This window comes from Mizuhopecten yessoensis, unplaced genomic scaffold (assembly GCF_002113885.1).
Source record: "Mizuhopecten yessoensis strain PY_sf001 unplaced genomic scaffold, ASM211388v2 scaffold617, whole genome shotgun sequence".
Lineage (NCBI taxonomy): Eukaryota > Metazoa > Mollusca > Bivalvia > Pectinida > Pectinidae > Mizuhopecten > Mizuhopecten yessoensis.
In genome coordinates, this window is record NW_018403636.1 from 137,016 (window position 1) to 161,812 (window position 24,797).

Genomic DNA, 24,797 nt, shown 5'->3' on the forward strand with positions numbered 1-24,797 from the left:
GTTTTTTAATTAAGACGAAATAATAGCTATTCACGCTTCGGTATTAAAATCTTTCCAAATACCCAATGAGGACATGCTTCGTTTGTATTTCCATTTGGAAAAAGTTATTCCCCTCTTCTAGCCGACTAATTGTTTGCTTTCATGTGACGATACATTTGCTGATGAGCTGAATTAGACGAGTAACAAAAGCCAAGTCCATTAAATGCTGGCTCTCTTCTTACTTCGGCATGCGCTTTACTCTGACTTTAAACTGCCCTAATGATAATTATATGGTTGTGTCGGTCACAAAAGTATAAATTACCTTGACCCGTGTCTGCGATCATTAATACTTCTTCTCCGTGGGCAAAGAACTAGACTTGTTCAATAACGTGAAAGTAACCCCTACATTGTTCATTTTCTATTGTTTGTAAGATAATTAACGCCTACCATGCTTCCTTATTGCAATCTTTGCTATTCATAAGAATACGGACTTGCCTCGTTTGGATTTGATTCCAAAACGGATCCCTATAAATAGCGTTTTATTAATTGCTCTGCTAGCAGTTATTGCCTGCTTGGTGCCATCAAAGCAGCGTTACAGTTGTATTGTGACATTGTATAATCAAGAAAAAAGGATTTGATTGAATACAGATTTTAAATAACTTGAAATATCTTTCGATTAATCTTTAACATCCTTCTTCAAATATGTTTCCTTCATTGAATTTCCCATTCTTACAATCCTATTGGCGATACGAATATTTGGTTACGCACTATTTCAAAACATGATTTTTTAAAACGGCCAAGGAGGAAAATTTTGATGACATTTTGCTTGATAATATATATGTGTGCTCGGATTTTCCAGCAGATTGTTGACATACCCATGGGGACAAACGGTCGTTAATTTTCCCTTTTCTTAATAGCAAAATCCCTTCATCGCCGTGGTGTTTGCAAGCAACTGCTTATTGAGAAGTATTTTATATTCACGTTCAATTTGCTCTTTAATATCATTTTCTAAGTGTGCCTCGTGGTTTTGTCACTACCCTGGTTCGAGTTTTGAGGACGTGACATGACTTGGATCTACCAATATTGATATGTTGCGGAGGTCGCCTATGAAGCAGAAGATGTTTATTTTTCATAAAAGCATCACTCGTTTTCTTTATTGGAATGGTTTCTGTGCCAATCCTGCTCGATCCTGGTCAGCTCTAACAAGCTTCAGTAAGGTCTTAATGTGAAACTAAAGGATGTGGCAAACAATATCCCCTTTCTGAAAAAAAAGTAGTAATTAATTTGCAAAGTCTTAAATAAACCAAACGTCAGCAGCCATCTATTGAAACACATCAAATCAAGATCCTAATCGAGTTTGAAGAATTGAGACCACCATCAATACACCAAGCATTGCTGTAAATGCCCTGATGGAGTATGCTATACTGATGTGGAGAAAACCGGGTATTTCATATTTACTGTTGTATCTATTTCAAACAGGCACATCCATTGTAAACATGTGTTTGTATTAATAGGTGATATACAGAAGCCAATAAAAGTACGTCAATGTCGTAATAGTCAAATTGCAACAGATGCTTGAACCCTAAGGCATCAATCAAGCGCTACAAGGACCAAAACAAACCACCCACCTCATCCTGCTGTGACAATTGAACCCTTGGTTTACCGCCGATTAGTGAGACTTTCATCGTGCTCCCACGGTCATAATAGCACAGCAAGCACGTCTGGGGAATGTAGAATGATTTGTACTTGAACAGACAGAACCTCTAATAAATAGTTTACGTCATTTCCTGTTGTGTAACTGTGTCATGGTAATGTACAGTATTACGCATGCAGTGTGTATTTGCTGTTGGTCTATTAAGCCACAAACACTTGAGATTAGACATTAGAAAATAATGAAAATAAACTAATTAAAATTTCAAAAACTTTATGACGTAAAGAATCATTTCACTCTCATTTCGTATTTTTCTCTGAATGTGTTGACTGGCATATTTTTGCAGAACGTGGTATTGCACGTTTATAGATGGTATTTAATTCTGGATATTTCCATTTTTAGTATTTATACATATGTTTGAGAACACTTCAGACGTTGGTTTTCAATCGTTTCCCTTTTAATGTCTTTTTGTTTTAAATTCACAAAATAATGAAAGTGTGCAATGAAAATATTAACGTTGTTTGGGTTTCTGCATCGAATAACAAATATTTGAAACACGTGTTTCTTTCCTTCTCCCCTCTAGTTATCATTGACTTTATAAGGCGGTTGTCTGTGATTTTGGACTGTCTCCGAAATTAGCCGTAACCTTGTAGCTGGACTATCAGTCTCCGAGGATAGCCGTAACCTTGTAGCTGGACTATCAGTCTCCGAGGCTAGCTGTATTCTTTTAACTGGACTGTCAGTCTCCGAAGTTAGCCGTAACCTTGTAACCGGACTGTCAGTCCCCGAGGTTAGCTGTAACATTGTAGCTGGACTGTCAGTCTCCGATGTTAGCCGTAACCTTGTAACCGGACTGTCGGTCTCCGAGGTTAGCCGTAACCTTGTAGCTGGACTGTCAGTCTCCGAGGCTAGCCATAACCTGGTAGCTGGACTGGCAGTCTCTGATGTTAGCCGTAACCTTGTAGCCGGACTGTCAGTCTCCGAGGCTAGCCGTAACCTTGTAGCCGGACTGTCAGTCTCCGAGGATAGCCGTAACCTTGTAGCTGGACTGGTAGTCTCCGAGGTAAGCCGTAACCTTGTAGCCGGACTGTCAGTCTCCGAGGTTAGCCGTAACCTTGGTACCGGACTATCAGTCCCCGAGGCTAGTCGTAACCTTGTAGCTGGACTGTTAGTCCCCGAGGTTAGCCGTAACCTTGTATTCGGACTGTCAGTCTCCGAGGCTAGCCGTAACCTTGTAGCCGGACAGTCAGTCTCCGAGGCTAGCCGTGACCTTGTAGCTGGCCTGTCAATCCCCGAGGTTAGCCGTAACCTTGTAGCCGGACTGTTGGTCTCCGAGGTTAGCCGTAACCTTGTAGCCGGACTGTCAGTCTCCGAGGCTAGCCGTAACCTTGTAGCCGGACAGTCAGTCTCCGAGGTTAGCCGTAACCTTGTAGCCGGACTGTCAGTCTCCGAGGTTAGCCGTAACCTTGGTACCGGACTGTCAGTCCCCGAGGTAAGTCGTAACCTTGTAGACGGACTGTCAGTCCCCGAGGCTAGCCGTAACCTTGTAGCCGGATTGTCAGTCCCCGAGGCTAGCCGTAACCTTGTAGCTGGACTATCAGTCTCCCAGGTTAGCCGTAACATTGTAGCTGGACTGTCAGTCTCCCAGGTNTAAACTTGCAGCTGGACTGTTAGTCCCCGAGGCTAGCCGTAACCTTGGAACCGGACTGTCAGTCCCCGAGGTTAGTCGTAACCTTGTAGCCGGAGTGTCAGTCTCCGAGTCTAGCCGTTACATTGTAACCGGACTGTCAGGATTGTCAGTCTCCGAGGTAAGGCATAACCTTGGTACCGGACTGTCAGTCTCCGAGGTTAGCGTAACCTTGTGGCTGGACTGTCAGTCCCCGAGGTTAGGCGTAACCTTGTAGCTGGACTGTCAGTCTCCGAGGCTAGCCGTAACCTTGTAGCTGGACTGTAAGGCTCCCAGGCTAGCCGTAACCTTGCAGCTGGCCTGTCAGTCTCCGAGGTGAGCCGTAACCTTGTAGCCGGATTGTCAGGCCCCGAGGCTAGCCGTAACCTTGTAGCCGGACTGGCAGTCTCCGAGGCTAGCCGTAACCTTGTAGCAGGCCTGTCAGTCCCCGAGGCTAGCCGTACCCTTGTAGCAGGACTGTCAGTCCCCGAGGCTAGCCGTACCCTTGTAGCAGGACTGTCAGTCCCCGAGGTTAGCCGTAACCTTGCAGCTGGACTGTTAGTCCCCGCGGCTAGCCGTAACCTTGGTACCGGACTGTCAGTCTCCGAGGTTAGCCGGAAACTTGCAGCTGGACTGTTAGTCCCCGAGGCTAGCCGTACCCTTGGTACCGGACTGTCAGTCTCCGAGGTTAGCCGGAAACTTGCAGCTGGACTGTTAGTCCCCGAGGTTAGCCGTAACCTTGCAGCTGGACTGGCAGTTTCCGAGGTGAGCCGTAACCTTGTAGCCGGACTGTCAGTCCCCGAGGCTAGCCGTAACCTTGTAGCCGGACTGGCAGTCTCCGAGGTTAGCCGTAATCTTGTAGCTGGACTGGCAGTCTTCGAGGTTAGCCGTAACCTTGCAGCTGGACTGTCAGTCTCCGAGGTGAGCCGTAACCTTGTAGCCGGATTGTCAGTCTCCGAGGTAAGGCATAACCTTGGTACCGGACTGTCAGTCCCCGAGGGTAGCCGTAACCTTGTAGCTGGACTGGCATGCTCCGAGGTTAGCCGTTACCTTGTAGCCGGACTGTCAGTCTACGAGGTTAGCCGTAACCTTGTATCCGGACTGTCAGTCTCCGAGGCTAGCCGTAACCTTGTAGCTGGACTGTCAGTCCCCGAGGTTAGCCGTAACCTTGGAGCCGGACTGTCAGTCCCCGAGGTTAGCCGTAACATTGTAGCTGGACTGTCAGCCCCCGAGGCTAGCCGTAACCTTGTTACCGGACTGTCAGTCCCCGAGGTTAGCCGTAACCCTGTAGCTGAACTGGCAGTCTCCGAGGTTAGCAGTTACCTCGTAGCCGGACTGTCAGTCCCCAAGGTTAGCCGTAACCTTGTAGCTGAACTGGCAGTCTCCGAGGTTAGCCGTTACCTTGTAGCCGGACTGTCAGTCCCCGAGGCTAGCCGTAACATTGTAGCTGGACTGTCAAGGGTAACCTTGGTACCGGACTGTCAGTCCCCGAGGTTAGCCGTAACCTTGTAGCTGAACTGGCAGTCTCCGAGGTTAGCCGTTACCTCGTAGCCGGACTGTCAGTCCCCAAGGTTAGCCGTAACCTTGTAGCCGGACCGTAAGTCTCCGAGGCTAGCCGTGACCTTGTAGCCAGATTGTCAGTCCCCTAGGCTAGCCGTAACCTTGTAGCTGGACTGTCAGTCTCCGAGGTAAGCCGTACCCTTGGTACCGGACTGTCAGTCCCCGAGGTTAGCCGTACCCTTGTAGCCGGACCGTCAGTCTCCGAGGCTAGCCGTAACCTTGGTACCGGACTGTCAGTCCCCGAGGTTAGCCGTAACCTTGTAGCTGAACTGGCTGTCTCCGAGGTTAGCCGTAACCTCGTAGCCGGACTGTCAGTCTCCGAGGTTAGCCGTAACCTTGTAGCTGGACTGTCAGTCTCCGAGGTGAGACGTAACCTTGTATCCGGACTGTAAGTCTCCGAGGTTAGCCGTAACCTTACAGCTGGACTGTCAATCCCCGAGGTTAGCCGTAACCTTGTAGCCGGACCGTCAGTCTCCGAGGCTAGCCGTAACCTTGTATCCGGACCGTCAGTCTCCGAGGCTAGCCGTGACCTTGTAGTTGGACTGTCAGTCTCCGAGATAAGTCGTATCCTTGTAGCCGGACTGTCAGTCCCCGAGGTTAGCCGTAACCTTGTATCCGGACTGTAAGTCTCCGAGGTTAGCCGTAACCTTACAGCTGGACTGTCAGTCCCCGAGGTTAGCCGTAACCTTGTAGCCGGACCGTCAGTCTCCGAGGCTAGCCGTAACCTTGTATCCGGACCGTCAGTCTCCGAGGCTAGCCGTGACCTTGTAGTTGGACTGTCAGTCTCCGAGATAAGTCGTATCCTTGTAGCCGGACTGTCAGTCCCCGAGGTTAGCCGTAACCTTGTATCCGGACTGTAAGTCTCCGAGGTTAGCCGTAACCTTACAGCTGGACTGTCAGTCCCCGAGGTTAGCCGTAACCTTGTAGCCGGACCGTCAGTCTCCGAGGCTAGCCGTAACCTTGTATCCGGACCGTCAGTCTCCGAGGCTAGCCGTGACCTTGTAGTTGGACTGTCAGTCTCCGAGATAAGTCGTATCCTTGTAGCCGGACTGTCAGTCCCCGAGGTTAGCCGTAACCTTGTATCCGGACTGTAAGTCTCCGAGGTTAGCCGTAACCTTACAGCTGGACTGTCAGTCCCCGAGGTTAGCCGTAACCTTGTAGCCGGACCGTCAGTCTCCGAGGCTAGCCGTAACCTTGTATCCGGACCGTCAGTCTCCGAGGCTAGCCGTGACCTTGTAGTTGGACTGTCAGTCTCCGAGATAAGTCGTATCCTTGTAGCCGGACTGTCAGTCCCCGAGGTTAGCCGTAACCTTGTAGCCGGACCGTCAGTCTCCGAGGCTAGCCGTAACCTTGTAGCTCGACTCTCAGTCTCCGAGGCTAGCCGTAACCTTGTAGCCGGACCGTCAGTCTCCGACGCTAGCCGTTACATTGTAACCGGACTGTCAGTCCCCGAGGCTAGTCGTTACATTGTAACCGGACTGTCAGTCTCCGAGGCTAGACGTAACCTTGTAGCCGGACTGTCAGTCCCCGAGGCTAGTCGTTACATTGTAACCGGACTGTCAGTCTCCGAGGCTAGCCGTTACCTTGTAGCCGGACTGTCAGTCCCCGAGGCTAGTCGTTACATTGTAACCGGACTGTCAGTCTCCGAGGCTAGACGTAACCTTGTAGCCGGACTGTCAGTCCCCGAGGCTAGTCGTTACATTGTAACCGGACTGTCAGTCTCCGAGGCTAGACGTAACCTTGTAGCCGGACTGCGGTCTTCGAGGCTAGCCGTAACCTTGTAACCGGACTGTCAGTCTCCGAAGCTAGACGTGACGTTGTAGCCGGACTATCAGTCCCCGAGGCTAGCCGTAATCTCGTAGCCGGACTGTCAGTCTCCGAGGTTAGCCGTAACCTTGTAGCCGGACTGTCATCCTCCGAGGTTAGCCGTAACCTTGTAGCCGGACTGTCAGTCTCCGAGGCTAGCCGTAGCCTTGTAGCTGGACTGTCAGTCTCCCAGGCTAGCCGTAACCTTGTATTCGGACTGTCAGTCTACGAGGTTAGCCGTAACCTTGTATCCGGACTGTCATTCTCCGAGGTTAGTCGTGACCTTGTAGCTGGACTGTTAGTCCCCGAGGTTAGCCGTAACCTTGTCGCCGGACTGTCAGTCTCCGAGGTTAGCTGTAACCTTGTAGCCGGACTGTCAGTCTCCGAGGTTTGCCGTAACGTTGTAGCTGGACTGGTAGTCTCCGAGGTTAGTCGTAACCTTGTAGCTGGACTGTCAGTCTCCGAGGTAAGCTGTAACCTTGTAGCCGGACTGTCAGTCTCCGAGGTTAGCCGTAGCCTTGGTACCGGACTATCAGTCCCCGAGGTTAGCTATAACCTTGTAGCTGAACTGTCAGTCCCCGAGGTTAGCCGTAACTTTGTAGCCCGACCGTCAGTCTCCGAGGCTAGCCGTGACCTTGTATCCGGATTGTCAGTCCCCGAGGCTAGCCGTAACCTTGTAGCAGGACTGTCAGTCCCCGAGGCTAGCTGTAACCTTGTATCCGGACTGTCAGTCCCCGAGGCTAACCGTAACCTTGCAGCTGGACTGTTAGTCCCCGAGGCTAGCCGTAACCTTGGTACCGGACTGTCAGTCTCCGAAGTTAGCGTAACCTTGTGGCTGGACTGTCAGTCCCCGAGGGTAGCCGTAACCTTGTAGACGGACTGTCAGTCCCCGAGGCTAGCCGTAACCTTGTAGCAGGACTGTCAGTCCCCGAGGCTAACCGTAACCTTGGTACCGGACTGTCAGTCCCCGAGGTTAGCCGTAACCTTGTAGCTGGACTGTCAGTCTCCGAGGTGAGCCGTAACCTTGTAGCCGGACTGTCAGTCTCCAAGGTAAGCCGTAACCTTGGTACCGGACTGTCAGTCCCCGAGGTTAGCCGTAACCTTGTAGCTGAACTGGCAGTCTGCGAGGTTAGCCGTAACCTCGTAGCCGGACTGTCAGTCCCCAAGGTTAGCCGTAACCTTGTAGCCGGACCGTCAGTCTCCGAGGCTAGCCGTGACCTTGTAGCCAGATTGTCAGTCCCCGAGGCTAGCCGTAAACTTGTATCCGGACTGTCAGTCTCCGAGGTTAGCCGTAACCTTTCAGCTGGACTGTCAGTCCCCAAGGTTAGCCGTAACCTTGTAGCCGGACCGTCAGTCTCCGAGGCTAGCCGTAACCTTGTATCCGGACCCTCAGTCTCCGAGGCTAGCCGTGACCTTGTAGCTGGACTGTCAGTCTCCGAGATAAGTCGTATCCTTGTAGCCGGACTGGCAGTCTCCGAGGCTAGCCGTGACCTTGTAGCTGGACTGTCAGTCCCCGAGGTTAGCCGTAACCTTGTAGCCGGACCGTCAGTCTCCGAGGCTAGCCGTTACATTGTAACCGGACTGTCAGTCTCCGAGGTTAGCCGTAAACTTGTAGCCGGACTGTCAGTCCCCGAGGCTAGTTGTTACATTGTAACCGGAATGTCAGTCTCCGAGGCTAGACGTAACCTTGTAGCTGGACTGTCAGTCCCCGAGGCTAGCCGTAACCTTGTAGCTGGACTCTCAGTCTCCGAGGCTAGCCGTAACCTTGTAGCCGGACTGTCAGTCCCCGAGGTTAGCCGTAACCGAGGCTAGCCGTAACCTTGTAACCGGACTGTCAGTCTCCGAGGCTAGACGTGACGTTGTAGCCGGACTGTCAGTCCCCGAGGTTAGCCGTAACCTTGTAGCTGGACTCTCAGTCTCCGAGGTTAGCCGTGACGTTGTAGTCGGACTGTCAGTCTCCGATGCTAGCCGTAACCTTGCAGCTGGACTGTCAGTCCCCGAGGCTAGCCGTAACCTTGTAGCCGGACCGTCAGTCCCCGAGGCTAGCCGTGACCTTGTAGCCGGACTGTCAGTCTCCGAGGTAAGCCGTAACCTTGTAGCCGGACTGTCAGTCTCCGAGTCTAGCCGTTACATTGTAACCGGACTGTCAGTCCCCGAGGCTAGCCGTAACCTTGTAGCCGGACCGTCAGTCCCCGAGGCTAGCCGTAACCTTGTAGCCGGACTGTTAGTCCCCGAGGCTAGCCGTTACATTGTAACCGGACTGTCAGTCCCGGGGGTTAGCCGTAACCTTTGTCAGTCTCCGAGGTTAGCCATAACCTTGTAGCCGGATTGTCAGTCCCCGAGGTTAGCCGTTACATTGTAACCGGACTGTCAGTCTCCGAGGTTAGCCGTAACCTTGTAGCTGAACCGTCAGTCCCCGAGGCTAGCCGTGACGTTGTAGCCGGAATTGTCTTAAATATCTTTCTTGATCAACACTCATTTTTTTGCTACAGCAAATGGTTTTAAATTTGTGACGGAGATAATATGATCATTACCATTTTTACCTATTTTTCTACATTTATTTTGGGAAGTGTTAGACGCGGACGTTCAACATTTGACAGTTTTTGTACTACTGATGGGTCATGCATGGACGAAACAGTCCAATGATTCTGTAAAAAATGAAAAAAGGGTTCCTTTACTTCGTATTTTTAGTGATGAACTTAGAGAGTCAATGAATATTTTACTTAGTTACAACAAACAAAGGTTTTACTTCCATCATACATTACGCAGGTGGACGTTTTTCAGATCATCCACTGAGCACTTTCCAAACGCAATCTTATTACGTCAAAATTACGACGTTAAATACCATTAATATGCTTTCAAATCGTGCCTGTGTCTTCATTAGACAATTAAGTTAACGAGTTAGATATATGATGCGGGATGAAATGAAATAGTTTTGTCTTTGGTCCGAAAAGGTCAGTCTCATCTGGTAAAAATCTTATTGGTTTGGTCCAAAATCAGTGTTGTGAAACAGTTTTGTAAACTGCCAAACAATATAATCATCACGTATGGAATTAAGCATTCTGCAGAGGTACACACATAAGTTGAACATGTGTTGTTTTAATGGTGTTGTGTCCCGACACTGCAATGGTGTACGAATGTTGTCTTGGAACGTTTATAGATAAGTAAAACAGACGTTAATTTAAGCAAATACATACTTTAAACTCATATGATTGACCTTATATGAATAGAAATGTTCCGGTTTGTTGTGAATGATAAACACGAATATAGAAATAAATCTATACTCATGATTGGAGTGTTACTAACACCACAATTCTCTCTCATTGGTGATGATCTGTTTCGATTGGCATCTTGCCAGGTCAATTTTCCCGCCAGAAGTATTATCGGCTGCATTTCGTTTAATGAATGAAGATTGATGGCGGATACGTGGGAATCTATCAACACCAGATAACACCTATCTTTTCAAGACTGATATCTCGCGAGATAAGAAACGCATCTGACGTGAAAATAAACGAAGCTAACTTTATAATTAGAATAAAGCGGATTAGAGGCGAAACAAATACTCCTACGATATAAACAGTCCTATTGTGAAGATCAACATATTCAAAGTCTAACCATTTGTTTGTAAAAGGAACTCAACTAACCTGCCACTACAAGTAAAGGACGTATCTGACGGTGAGGACTTTGCAAATGAGATTATTTGCACGGTGATGTGTCTGTCTGAAACATAAAACTGTAATAAAAGAATGATTTTAATTCAATTTAGGCACTTTTGCTTTTCGTAATATATAGTACACCATGCAGCTACGCGTATTTAGTTGAATATGTCATTAAACATTTCATGAAATGGTCGATTATATATACTCGGTATGTTAATTGATATTCTAACAAATTTAATTGGTCACTCTGTTTTATTTTAAACAAAGCAAAATGCATGTTTATTGGTTCCCTCGCCAAAGTATCTACAAGTTAATATGTGTGTCACACTGGGTGATGTCACTATTGACAACTGTATCAAACAGTGATGTCACTATTGACAACTGTATCAAACTGCGATGTCACCATTGACAACTGTATCAAACTGTGATGTCACTATTGACAACTGTATCAAACCGTGATGTCACTATTGACAACTGTATCAAACTGTGATGGCACTATTGACAACTGTATCAAACCGTGTATCAAACTGTGATGTAACTATTGACAACTGTATCAAACAGTGATGTAACTATTGACTACTGTGTCAAACTGTGATGTAACTGTTGACAACTGTATCAAACAGTGATGTAACTTTTGACAACTGTATCAGACAGTGATGTCACTATTGACAACTGTATCAAAATGCGATGTAACTATTGACAACTGTATCAAACAGTGATGTAACTATTGACTACTGTGTCGAACTGTGATGTAACTGTTGACAACTGTATCAAACAGTGCTGTAACTTTTGACAACTGTATCAAACAGTGATTTCACTATTGACAACTGTATCAAACTGCGACGTAACTATTGACAACTGTATCAAACCGTGATGTAACTATTGACAACTGTATCAAACCGTGATGTCACTATTGAAAACTGTATCAAACTGCGGTGTAACTATTGACAACTGTATCAAACCGTGATGTAACTATTGACAACTGTATCAAACCGTGATGTCACTATTGACAACTGCATCAAACTGTGATGTAACTATTGACAACTGTATCAAACAGTGATGTAACTTTTGACAACTGTATCGAACAGTGATGTCACTATTGACAACTGTATCAAACTGTGATGTACCTTTTGACAACTGTATCAAACTGCGATGTAACTATTGACAACTGTATCAAACCGTGATGTAACTTTTGACAACTGTATCAAACCGTGATGTAACTATTGACAACTGAATCAAACCGTGATGTCACTATTGACAACTGCATCAAACTGTGATGTAACTATTGACAACTGTATCAAACAGTGTTGTAACTATTGACAACTGTATCAAACTGCGATGTAACTATTGACAACTGTATCAAACCGTGATGTAACTATTGACAACTGAATCAAACCGTGATGTCACTATTGACAACTGCATCAAACTGTGATGTAACTATTGACAACTGTATCAAACAGTGATGTAGCTTTTGACAACTGTATCAAACAGTGATGTCACTATTGACAACTGTATCAAACTGTGATGTACCTATTGACAACTGTATCAAACCGTGATGTCACTATTTACAACTGCATCAAACTGTGATGTAACTATTGACAACTGTATCAAACTGTGATGTACCTTTTGACAACTGTATCAAACTGCGATGTAACTATTGACAACTGTATCAAACCGTGATGTCACTATTGAAAACTGTATCAAACTGCGGTGTAACTATTGACAACTGTATCAAACCGGGATGTAACTATTGACAACTGTATCAAACCGTGATGTCACTATTGACAACTGCATCAAACTGTGATGTAACTATTGACAACTGTATCAAACAGTGATGTAACTATTGACAACTGTATCAAACAGTGTTGTAACTATTGACAACTGTATCAAACTGTGATGTTTTTGCTGAAGCCGCGCATTTTGCCAAGCTATTTTGTCAAATTGGATGATGATGCTATTGAAACTGCTACTGTTTCTGGTTGTTTTGTCTTTAATTTACAGGTGTCCTTCTAGGAATACCCATATGGTTTTGTTTGTACGGAATTTTCAAACAATGTCCGAGAGTTTGGTTACTCGTCACCCGGGTAACGTTAGATACCATTTGTTATAATCTCACGCCGTTTATGTATTGTTATTATAAAGTAATACAAGTTTTGTCTCTAACAATTTCTGAAGATGAGCATGGGTATTGTAAAATACTTTATAAAACAACATTACATGGTTTTGACCTGATTTGGTTTTCTCCCGATTTCCTCCATAGCCCCAAGGCCTTGTCAATCCTGGCTCCGGGCATTAACTGTAATGCTATCTTTCTCGTTTGTAATGACAGCAGTGTTAAAGCTATGGGACCGGTACTCGATCATGTGTGGGTTCCCAACACTTCCACGACCACATTTGTTGTACCAAAAACCGTGAATTTGTCATTTTAAGCCCTCAAAGACGATGATGATTTGATTTGTTTACCGTCATACTTGTTCGTTATATAGTTATTTAAATCAAGAACTGATAATCAAAACGTTTAGAAATCTAACACACGAACGTATTTTACCGTGTGTTACTAGAACTATTACTTTGTGAAACTGGTACGTCCTGCTAATATTACCGTATACTACTTATATCTCACCGTTAATAAATTAAGTATAGGAATGCACATTATTAACAGGTATGATGGTATAATGTTACCTACGAGCCTCCAAGCGTGATTTGCGATGGCGCATTTAGCAAAATATCCGATCTTTACCTATTCATGTAAGAATGACGCTGTCCAGTTTTTCGAACTTCCCCATTTTTTACAATAACATTCCAAGCTTACCTTTCTCCAAGCAGTGTTTACATATCGTAGGGTGTTCAATAGTCATGATCCGAATACACCGATTTCCGCGATAGATGTTGTTGGCAGACAGAGAATCTGTAATCATAAAGTTTCAAGTGATGCAGGTTGGTAAAGGATGTAGGTAACATAAGGTGGTTATCAGCATCTCATGTGGAACTATTATATTCTCTTGTATAGTATGAAAAGCCGTTTTAAGTTTATTCATATAAGTGTGTTTTTTGTTTTCTTTGTACTTCCTCTGCTTTAACTGTAAGAATGTTGATTTTATAGTTTTATTTACATGGCGAGTGTAACAGGAAAGCAGGCGATGCTTACCTCTCCGGAATACCTTGAGATTTATTATTCTATTATGTTGTACAAATAGTCTACGTGTAAATATTTAATATAGTGTGCCTTAGTTTTACCGAGTTTGAGTTTACATTAGGTTTTTTTACCTGTTTGTATTCTATTGATTTTGTATTGTTTTGTAAGCAATCAGGATTATTGTTAGTTATATTCGTTTCAATTCATATAAGTCCTTTAAAAATAACAAAAGAAAATTCCGTTTTAACAATCTGTGTTGTGTCGTTTCGTTCGCTTATAAAAAAAACAGTTTAATCGAATAATACAACAGCCAGTTTTGCCAGAAAATGATATGTGAATACCATTACTGGAAGGGAACAGGTTAAAACTAATATCAATTTTTTAATATGACTTATAGACGTGATAGACGAGAACAGTTTCCGATGGGGAAAAATTCAAGCGCAGGTGTTTATTTGGTACTGCTTTATTTGGTACTGCTTTGAATAGAACAGTTTAGGTTATAAAATAAGGGACTAAATAACGGATACGTGATAGCAATAATTATCACTATAGAATTACTGTTTAGAGGCAACACAACGGAAAATGCTGATGAATAATATTTATTGTAAAATGCCCGTATTTGTTATCTCCTGTTACGTAAACAATGTTTGATCGTCTGGGAATTTCTTTCAAGGTTAGGATATAACATGCTGGCATTTCTGTCTGTGTTATACAGCCTTCTTCACTATCGTTCAAGATAATAATCTTCAATTAAGATTTGTTATTTTTCAGTGCAAAATGATTGCAGACGATCTCAGTGTCTGAGTATGTGAAAGCGACCATAAATTTGAGTTCACAAATGAGATAAGAAAACTGCGTCAACGTCGAAAAGATATTTTTAGACAACATCCGTATATTATAGGTCTAGACATGTTAATTTGATTCAAATAAAAACATTTTTGCTCTTTTGGTTTAAAAAGGGGCAGTCTATTAATCTTTTTTGAAATTAGATAATAATCGGGTGAAAGGGAGGGATGAGGGATGGACACGTGTTTATGAGTAGGGCTGGTGATGGACACGTGTTTATGAGTAGGGCTGGGGGTGAGATGGACACGTGTTTATGAGTAGGGCTGGTGGTGGGTTGGACACGTGTTTATGAGTAGGGCTGGTTGTGGGTTGGACACGTGTTTATGAGTAGGGCTGGTGGTGGTTTGGACACGTGTTTATGAGTAGGGCTGGTGGTGGGTTGGACACGTGTTTATGAGTAGGGCTGGTGGTGGGTTGTATGTGTGTGGGTTCCGAACCTCCAATAGTAATATGTTCGCGCCACGGGAATCAACATGACCTTTGACCTAGGGAGTATTAATTCATAAACACCCCCAGCTTTGAGTTAGGTTAATAGACTAGGACTCGCTGAAAACTTGCAATGTACCGTTAAATAGTGCGCAGAGCAGAAGTGATTTTACTTGTTGTATACACAAGCTGACAGTTAAGATAATTATAACAACAAAATATCAGCTACTCCTTTTAAAGAGGAATACTAAATAGAATTACGCTTGGAGAAGAAAAAGTGACCATATTTTTTCAAAGGCAGCTATTTTTTTATATTTTTGTTGTTGTTACAACTTTATTGGTGAATTCGTGAGGACAACTTTGGTTGCAAGCATTCCAGTGATAAACATAAAAGAAACTCCGACAGAAAAAATACGACACCTTTTAACACGTGACTGCAACAGTTTCAGTGTTCATTAGTTCTGTGTGTGAAGCAACGGAACACAGCAATCATGTTAGGACTTCGTTACACGTGCGTGTTTCATTTTCTGTGTTTGCACGTGCTCTTGTGTTACTGTGACCCCCCGACTACCACGCCGATGGTCCAGCTAGGAGTGACTGACCAGCCTACGACATCACATACTACGGCCAGTACCGCGCCACGAGTTGACCTTGCTCAGCGCCGTCAGTACATGTTCGTATTGGTTAGCTCAATGGTTAATATATGTATTAGCTCAGTAGTAATGTATTAACTCAGTAGTAATGTATTAACTCAGTAGTAATGTATTAGCTCAGTAGTAATGTATTAACTCAGTAGTAATGTATTAACTCAGTAGTAATGTATTAGCTCAGTAGTAATGTATTAACTCAGTAGTAATGTATTAACTCAGTAGTAATGTATTAGCTCAGTAGTAATGTATTAACTCAGTAGTAATGTATTAACTCAGTAGTAATGTATTAGCTCAGTAGTAATGTATTAACTCAGTAGTAATGTATTAACTCAGTAGTAATGTATTAGCTCAGTAGTAATGTATTAACTCAGTAGTAATGTATTAACTCAGTAGTAATGTATTAGCTCAGTAGTAATGTATTAACTCAGTAGTAATGTATTAGCTCAGTAGTAATGTATTAACTCAGTAGTAATGTATTAACTCAGTAGTAATGTATTAGCTCAGTAGTAATGTATTAACTCAGTAGTAATGTATTAGCTCAGTAGTAATGTATTAACTCAGTAGTTGATTAATATATTCGCTCAATATTAACGTATCATCGAACTTGTCAATTAATATATTAGTTCAACAAAAATGTATTAACACTGTGGTCAATTAATGTATAAGCTCAATATAAACGTATCGTCTTACTGGTCAATTAATATGTAAGTTCAATAAAATATATTAGCACAATGGTCAATTAATGTATAAACTCATTATTAATGTATGAGCACAGAGATTGATTAGTGTATTCGCTCAATGATAATATTTTCACTTAGTAGTTAATTGATGTATTAACACTGTAGTCAATTGATGCATTTGCTCAATATTAATTATTAAATCAGTGGTTTTATTCATACATAAATGTATGCACCAGATCGGTGGTAAAGTGTGTGTTGTATATCAGCGGTTAATGTATTTTGACTAAAGATGAAATTCTCTTGTGCTTTGACAAATTTGCCATCTACGATGTCGCTTAGGGTGTATGTCTTTGTCAGTTATCAAAATTGTCGTAAAAGCCGCTTTTAAATGAGACAAACTGTTACAATTTTCAGTCCAATATATTCACTACATATCTGTATGGCCCACTTACCACGTCGTTCTGCTTTGTGAAAAACATATACTGGCTACCACAGACAGTAGAATTATCTGTTGTGTGTGATGATATCAGTACTGTAACTGGACAAAATCATGTATTGCTATCGTTTTACTGGTAAATGTAAGTGTTTGCTCATTAAAACCGCCAAGACACAAGAAATTGAAATATAATTACTGTCTTGAATCGTAATTTGAAAAGTATATATATATATCCCTCTATGATATTGTTACGATATTAACCTTCAAATGATATTCATATCAGCTATAGGCCACGGACAACATGTTGACGTCATCATTATTATGACATCATACTAGTACAGTTGGTTACCACTGGCCATTCCTGAAACATCTATGTTCTACGTAACAAGCACAGCAAGAGAATACGGAAGTGTCAACAGAACCATCATTTGAACTCAAATTCGAGAAAACTATGGCAACTAGTGATAAACTAGGGCAACATGTGATAAACTAGGGCAACATGTGATAAACTAGGGCAACATGTGATTTAACAGTTTAACAAGCAAAAAAAGTACGTACAATTATTTGAACTATTTTCAAGTTGAAATGAGATTAAAATTATAACAAAAAAAGGCAATAAAAGTATTGAATTGCTTCGTGGAACTGGTAACTTTCAGTTGACATTCTTATTGACAATGAATGCAAACAGAAAGCAGTTTAATGCTAAATTAAAATTTCGATACAGTTTAATGCTAAATTAAAATTTCAATACAGTTTAATGGTAAATTAAAATTTCGATCCAGTTTAATGCTAAATTAGAATTTCGATACAGTTTAATGATAAATTAAAATTTCGATACAGTCTAATGCTAAATTAAAATTTCAATACAGTTTAATGGTAAATTAAAATTTCGATACAGTTTAATGCTAAATTAAAATTTCGATACAGTTTAATGCCCATTTTGTTAATTCTTCCAGAGTTTATTTTTTATTGTTTTAACATATATATCAAATAACCTGTAATTGACGACGCAATTTCAGGTATGGGCTCGGTGATACAATGTGGTACAATGATTCTGAAGCTATACGAATCAATTACAATTGTACTATTAAAACAATTTAATGTAACAGAAAAATCCTTGTTGAACTAGTAGTGATTGCTACTATTTGTACTAGACCTAAAGAGTTATTTACACAACACAGCTGCGTGTAACCACTGCTGAACTTCGCAGGACAAAAAAGGTCAACTTTATTTTGCATCATTATGCATTGGACAGGATGATATTGTATAACATATTCATTGTATATATCAAAACAGCATGGAGTGATTGTACCATCAAAAACAGTAATGGAAAATATGTAATAGATTTTCACATTGTAACAACAATATGCCATTGACACTATTGCTGGACAGTGGACTAATCTTTTAACTATGCAGTTCTCATCGCTGCATCCAAACAAATACATAACAAAAATTAAAATGCATAAAAATATAATTTTAAAAGAACTCTATTAATGGTTGTCCCTAGCAATCAGTGCTATGACAGCGCGGCAGTCAAGAGGAGGTTTGCTATATTGATATATATATTTACGTAAAGTATAAACACACAAGAATAAATCAATCAACCAATAAATAGACAAAATTCAGGAAACACAATGAATTAAAGATGTACCGGAAAACTATTTCCGGCTGTCAAGTCTAGATAAAATAGCTGTGACATTGCGATAATCTGGTGTACATGATTATATTATAAGTGGATAAAAAGGAACGACATTTGGTTTAACTGCAAAAAACACCTACAAACTCAGCTTTGCACTAATTAATACTGTGATTACACTGCGGTGCACTACAAGCCCTAAACATCTGTCGGTCGTTCATATATAAACCTGTCTTTACTCTGTACAGGTTATCGTGTATATGATTATGATAACGTAGACTTATCCTCATCTATCACATACAAGATGTTGTATGTAATTAATACACATGTAGCTAAGGATATTTAACCTTTAAGTGAAGATCATCATACGTTGATATGAAGAGTACGAAATTCTACACCATAACAACATAGTCATCCAACATTTTCTCCCATATATTATTTTAAATATGTTTTAGGGATAACAATGTCAAGATTGCAGATAGTTAATTTTCTCGACCTCGTAAATCATATACTATTATCGTAAAAAAAACCCGACATTTGATCTCAATTTTCTAGTTGACTTTCGGTGCAGTCATTACACTTGACAATAGCCAGTGTCAGTATAATTTACAAAATACTTTTACTTTGACATCTTCGTTTTGCATCGATAGTATTAAATGGTCATTGTTGTAGAAAGGAGAAGCATGTATACTCTTTAACATAGTGTAATGTTTACACGCTGATCCGGGAGGCGTCGTGAAATGTATGATCTTTAACATAGTGTAATGTTTACACGCTGTTCCGGGAGGCGTCGTGAAATGTATAATCTTTAACATAGTGTAATGTTTACACGCTGATCTGGGAGGCGTTGTGAAATGTATAATCTTTAACATATAGTGTAATGTTTACAAGCTGATCCGGGAGGCGTCGTGAAATGTATAATCTTTAACATAGTGTAATGAACCTTGTACACGCTGATCCGGGAGGCGTCGTGAAATGTACAAAATAAGTTTATGACTCTGAGGTTCAAAGAGCATAGAATGTGCCCGAATATTTAGATAGTGCACACGTTAATTGGCTTTGGCCTGGCACTTCAATTAAGCCTTCGATAACGTTTGGCGTGTTGTTACAGAAAAAGAATGTCGCGAGCTGACCTCATATGAGTCGGCTTGTTGAGCGTGAATTCCTAATTCTGGTATACTCAATAATCACATCGACCTTGTTGTGCTGTACGTAGCAGGAAATCGTACACTGACATAAACTAGGTTTAACGCCCACTGATATATATCCTAATGTTTTATTGTAAAAGGGCATTGACTTTTCTTGGAAACTTGTTTTCCCAATGCTGCCTTAGGTAAAGGGATCAACAAATCTAACTGTTGTATTACCATTGTCACCATTGTGTAATACTTGGTTAGGTCGTTGTCACATGTTGCCGTCCATTTTACACAATTGCAGTTGTTGTATTAAAAATCATGGAAACTGCAAGAGTCGACCTCGGAATCTTTATCTTGCAAAACCTACATTATTTTTATAATTAAATAGAATATCTTATTTCACCGACGTCTCTACCATTATCAGTGTTGCCGTACAGGCACAGCATCATAATATGTGTCCAATTATTGGGTCACAAAGCATATACAAATAACTTGTCAGGGAAGTTACTCTTAGCCAGGAAAACTCCCTTAGGTTGTTTTATCTCCTATATAGAAGGGATAATAATTCAAGATAAATAATCTGAATCGAAATGTTATTGGCGATAAGTACTAATGAAGTGGTATCATTGACCTTACAATGACATAGAAACGATTACTACATTAACGCTCTACGTCACATAGCAATGTTCCTCTCGTCAACAAATAGATGATCTAGTCGTTGTTTTTGTAGTATAATTCGTTTCCTTTAACAGCACAATTTACACAAAACATTGATGTTTATATAATTCTGTTAAGGTTTATATTTCATACTTACTACGTTAAAATAATTCTGTTCTATGTTGTACATATCTATATCAAATATTTATATATTAAATATATATTGAGTGTATTATTCAATAAGGAATATGTTATAAGAATGATTGAGAACTATTCTGTAAACTTTTCCCTAATTAAGTCTGACATATGTTGTCGTTAGGTAGGATTACATTGACTATGACAAATCCCTAATTTGTGGGTGTTGTGATTACTACAGTGTTAATGTCAGAATGACCACTGACCAAAGGAAAATAGCCAATAGGCAGCATCCTGTTACTGCTAGTATCTACTCAAGACCTGGTCCGAGGGGTCAACCGCCGGACATTACTCTGTAACATCGATACGGCTGACCTTAGAGTGCAGTGTGTGAACAGACAGCTTACAGATGGGCCTGACCTTAAATACGATACAATGATTCACTGATGTTCTACGCTAGAGTAAACAACCCCATTGAACTTGGACGTTTTATTTGATTGGTAAACGCAATATTTGCATTTGAATTTTCTCATCCTTTTTTTCTATGGTTAAAAAATAAACCTGTACTAATCAGAAGGTAAAGCACGTCTTACTCAAACTTATTGGTTTCTGAACCCTGATTTGGTTGACTGATTTAGTTTTAATCAAGACGACCGGGATTCGATTTCTCGGAACGACTTGAAAATGTATGGGGTCACCTGCCTTACCACGTGGTTTACTTCGGGTACTCCGGTGCCCTCCTACATTAAGGCTCCTGCGCGCTACCATCCGGGTGATTAAAATACACTTATAGACTTTATTTCGCAAATATTGTAAAGAAAGTTTAATACCTGTAATTTTATCTAATCTGATTTGTGATTTCAACAGTGATCGGGTCTCGACCCCACCAAGTTTCAAGTATCTAAAGTGATTCTGAATATGGTGATGCCATAATACACTGTGGTAAGGTGACGTGATAATTGTGTCAATGACACGTCCGTAATACCGTGTTGCTTTTGTATTTAACACACGTGCTCTATTTAACACACGTGCTCTATTTAACACACGTGCTCTATTTAACACACGTGCTCTATTTAGACGATTAGTTATTGCATTAATTGTTGCGGTGTCATACAGTAGACTGTTTTTCTTTCGTTTATACAATATTTGTAGACTTTTTTAGGAATCGCTTATTTATAGAATATTAACGTCTTTCAGTTTCAAGAGATAACGACGTGATATTCAAGGTTGATTAAGATTTAATAGAACCTATTTGGCATCCTAATGCTGTAGATCTCCCTTATGGTCGATGTTAAACATATTAGATTATTTATCGGAACATATGTTGGCTATTTTAAGAATTAAAAATACCTTCCTTAAATGTACTTTAGTCTATGTAGTTGCTTCCTATGTTTAACGCTACATGTGGTCGATATAGCATAGGCGTGTCTTTGGTAGTACTTTCCTAAAACGAATCTGATGTAAGCCGACGCTTAGGGTTAGGGTTAGTGTTAGGGCTTTCGATAATTGCAGATTTAAATCGAAATGAGGTAAAAGTTACATGCGAGCACACAGTTTCTACAAAACTGTACATCCACCCCCTCCCTCCCTGACTCAATATATAAATAAATAAATAAATAAATATATTTACCGTATGAAAATAAAACACAACGCATGACAGATCCAGTGATTCTGTTTCTAAATATATATTGAATAGATAAGTAAATATATATTAAATAAGTAAACACAAATGTTGTTAAAAATTTTACCAATAAAGAGTTCGCCATTATCATTTCACAATAAAAACAATCCAAAAGTATACTTTTTTTCTATAAATTGGAGACACCATTTTAAAGCTGTGTGGTTGGCAGAAAAACTGTCATTTTTGCCGAAACATTTTCTTTTTACGGCGGGAGAAAATCGCTTAATTTATATAATTATATAATGTCTAGATCGACAGGATCCTCAGACTGGGCTTTAACTTGGAGATTAAGACAGAATAGGTCAATCACCCCCCGCAGTGCCACTCCTTGATTTGTCTGTTTTTGCGACAAATATGAAAATATGATGTTTGTTTTTCTGCCTTGGGTTTTCTTCTCTTATAATGGTTAAATGCTTTGAGTAAAAGGAAGGAAACAATATAGCAAACGGTAGTGATTCAGACGAGTGTACTATCACGCTGTCATGTGAAATGCCCTCGCGTTAAACACCCTTTACGTATTGTGGGAGAACCAAATACGCAGGTAATTATGTTCTTACTGTCATTCTGGGCAATACCCAATGATTAGACATACCTACTAATAGCTGGTGTTGTATAAAGGTCGATGATTGAGGACGTCACATTACTTGGATTTGACTAAGATTTACATGTCGGGTGTCGTCGATGGACTCCCCTGTAGGCCGGGGGTCGGGAAAAGAATACACCAGCTGTTACCCACTGCATGTATCGTATGAGGCAGATGAGGAAGGCAATGGGTTCTGACCCGCGCTCGAGACATACCAAAGTCCTTAAAATAGTAGTTGGTATTCCCTGCTTAACGACTGGTTCACTCGTTGTCAGTATAATGTGACCGGGCGGAATTCTGTGCTGGGTGCCTTTGGCATGGTATTTCAGTAAGATAGCACTATAAAGTCGACATCAGAGCCGCGCTATTACAAGGAGGGAATAACGCCAACATATCCTGTCTCCAGCACACAAACACACCAGCACGCTTACACATGGAGGCACGTCCATGTTAATATGACGTTAAATAAAACCAATCGTCGATAGAGCAGAAAATGATCACCTTTTCAGGACATTTTGACCTTATTTTGCTTTTTCAAGGGACTCCATGTAATTATTTCTTTGTTCAAATATTGCCCTAGTTTATCGACTTCCACTTTGATGTCCAGTTTTGTTAGAACTTACGTATGTTCTTGTTGTTTGTTGCAGGTTACACATGATACGGCAGAACTTTATGAGAGAGATGGGCTGGAACACGCTCCCAACAATAGACGCCAGTGTCGTGGAGAGACCTCAGGATCTCCGCCGTTATGTCCAAGACCTTACCATGGAAACCCAAACCTGCTATGCTGCATCATGTAAGTAGGTAACAGTGTTCCTGACGTCAAAACGAGGCTCACTTTAAAACGTTTCGTTTGTGTAAAATGCAGTAAAATATTTACCACGCTGTCGACACACAAGGATACAACATCAATGTTCAGCGGGAATTCGAATAACACACCAACAATGTTGTTCATAGAGATATCTGAATGAATGAAAGCGGAAATATTAGTATTCGTTTCGTTCCGTGTTCGAGGTCTATTGTTTTTACACAATGTCGCAACAATGCGACTTTTCAAAAACATTTTTTTAAGGTAATACTGATGTGACGTTGTCAGTGTGAAATAAGAATTTTTATGATTGCGTATTGCACCCTGTGCTCGAAATTCCAGAGATGTCGCCCACTTATGTGTTCTGCACCCCCGGAACATGTCCTGATAAAATGGAAGGCTCGCGGTTAGCACTTAATTGATTTCAGGTTAACAAAACAAAGAACTGACCAATCACTAAGCTGATACCTGTACTTTAAGATTACAGAGAAGCGATAATATACTTCATAGCCAGTCAATGTTACCGTTATGCTGCCGTCTATTCGGGGTTACCTCATAGCCAGTCAATGTTACCGTTATGCTGCCGTGTTTTCGGGGTTACCTCATAGCCAGTCAATGTTACCGTTATGTTGCCGTGTATTCGGGGTTACCTCATAGCCAGTCAATTGTACCGTTATGTTGCCGTGTATTCGGGGTTACCTTATAGCCAGTCAATGTTACCGTTATTCTGCCGTGTATTCGGGGTTACCACATAGCCAGTCAATGTTACTGTTATGTTGCCGTGTATTCGGGAATACCTCGTAGCCAGTCAATTGTACCGTTATGTTGCCGTGTATTCGGGGTTACCTTATAGCCCGTCAATTTTATCGTTATTCTGCCGTGTATTCGGGGTTACCTCATAGCCAATCAATGTTACCGTTATGTTGCCATGTATTCGGGAATACCTCGTAGCCAGTCAATTGTACCGTTATGTTGCCGTGTATTCGGGGTTACCTTATAGCCAGTCAATTTTACCGTTATGCTGTGTGTATTCGGGGTTACGCTCACTATAGGTCTCGCTCCACTGAGCGACTGGCATGAAACAACACAACGCAAATATTTAGTCATAATCTACGACAAAATAAAACGCAATCGAAATAGATCGATACAAATAAGTCCTCATAAATATGTCGATAACTAACAAATTGCCGTCATCTGTCGTGGAAATATGTACGCCGCAGTCTGACGTAAACCGCGCGAAACGACAATAAAGAGATACTCCGATGATAGATCTCAACCTGCACGCCCGGGAAAAGCCAGAGATTGCCCATGAAAACCTGTATCCAAAAGCCGGACAAATATTATGCAAGCCCGATTTTTCTGATGACAGTTGGACATCTGTCTACTCTTTTTCGTATCTAGGCGACTAGCAATGACCAACATCTACCACCCGTGTACAAGCGAACACGTGATATCATTCTGCTGCTCGTGCCGCACAAGACACATTATTACCGCTTCTGCTGCCAACTGCGGGAATATTTGATTATCTGTACATCTGGAATTCGTACTCTGTACGCGCCCCCTTTCGGATGATACAGGTCACCTGGTTCAATCCTTTGGTGTACATTCCGATGATACAGGCCCCCCTAGTACAATCCTTTGGTGTACATTCGGATGATACAGGTCC

The 24,797-nt window shown here is 41.7% G+C and overlaps 2 protein-coding genes across 2 annotated transcripts; one reads left to right on the top strand and one right to left on the bottom strand.

The window, feature by feature from the left end:
- Positions 1 to 4,941: 4,941 nt before the first annotated feature.
- Positions 4,942 to 13,179, bottom strand: LOC110451133 (mucin-5AC-like). The gene is made up of 5 exons (XM_021498997.1): positions 13,134 to 13,179; positions 8,482 to 8,782; positions 7,616 to 8,165; positions 6,596 to 6,887; positions 4,942 to 6,272 (listed from the first exon to the last, which is right to left on the bottom strand). The coding sequence occupies exons 1-5, from the start codon at positions 13,177 to 13,179 to the stop codon at positions 4,942 to 4,944; spliced, it is 2,520 nt and encodes an 839-aa protein (XP_021354672.1).
- Positions 13,180 to 14,829: 1,650 nt separating this feature from the next.
- On the top strand, positions 14,830 to 23,119 carry LOC110451143 (the record flags this gene model as incomplete). The annotated part of the gene is made up of 2 exons (XM_021499007.1): positions 14,830 to 15,402; positions 22,971 to 23,119. Coding segments are annotated over exons 1-2 (331 nt in total), but the record flags the coding sequence as incomplete, so codon positions are not given.
- Positions 23,120 to 24,797: the final 1,678 nt, after the last annotated feature.

What these genes read in the sequence shown, in the direction of transcription:
- LOC110451133 (XM_021498997.1), bottom strand. Translation starts at nt 13,179, where the DNA reads ATGACTATTGAACACCCTACGATATGTAAACACTGCTTGGAGAAAG. An exon ending in ACTGACAGTCCGGTTACAAG is followed by an intron (nt 8,166 to 8,481) that starts GTTACGGCTAGC and finishes GGGGACTGACAG; the next exon opens with TCCAGCTACAAGGTCACGGC. An exon ending in GACCGCAGTCCGGCTACAAG is followed by an intron (nt 6,273 to 6,595) that starts GTTACGTCTAGC and finishes TGTAACGGCTAG; the next exon opens with CGTCGGAGACTGACGGTCCG.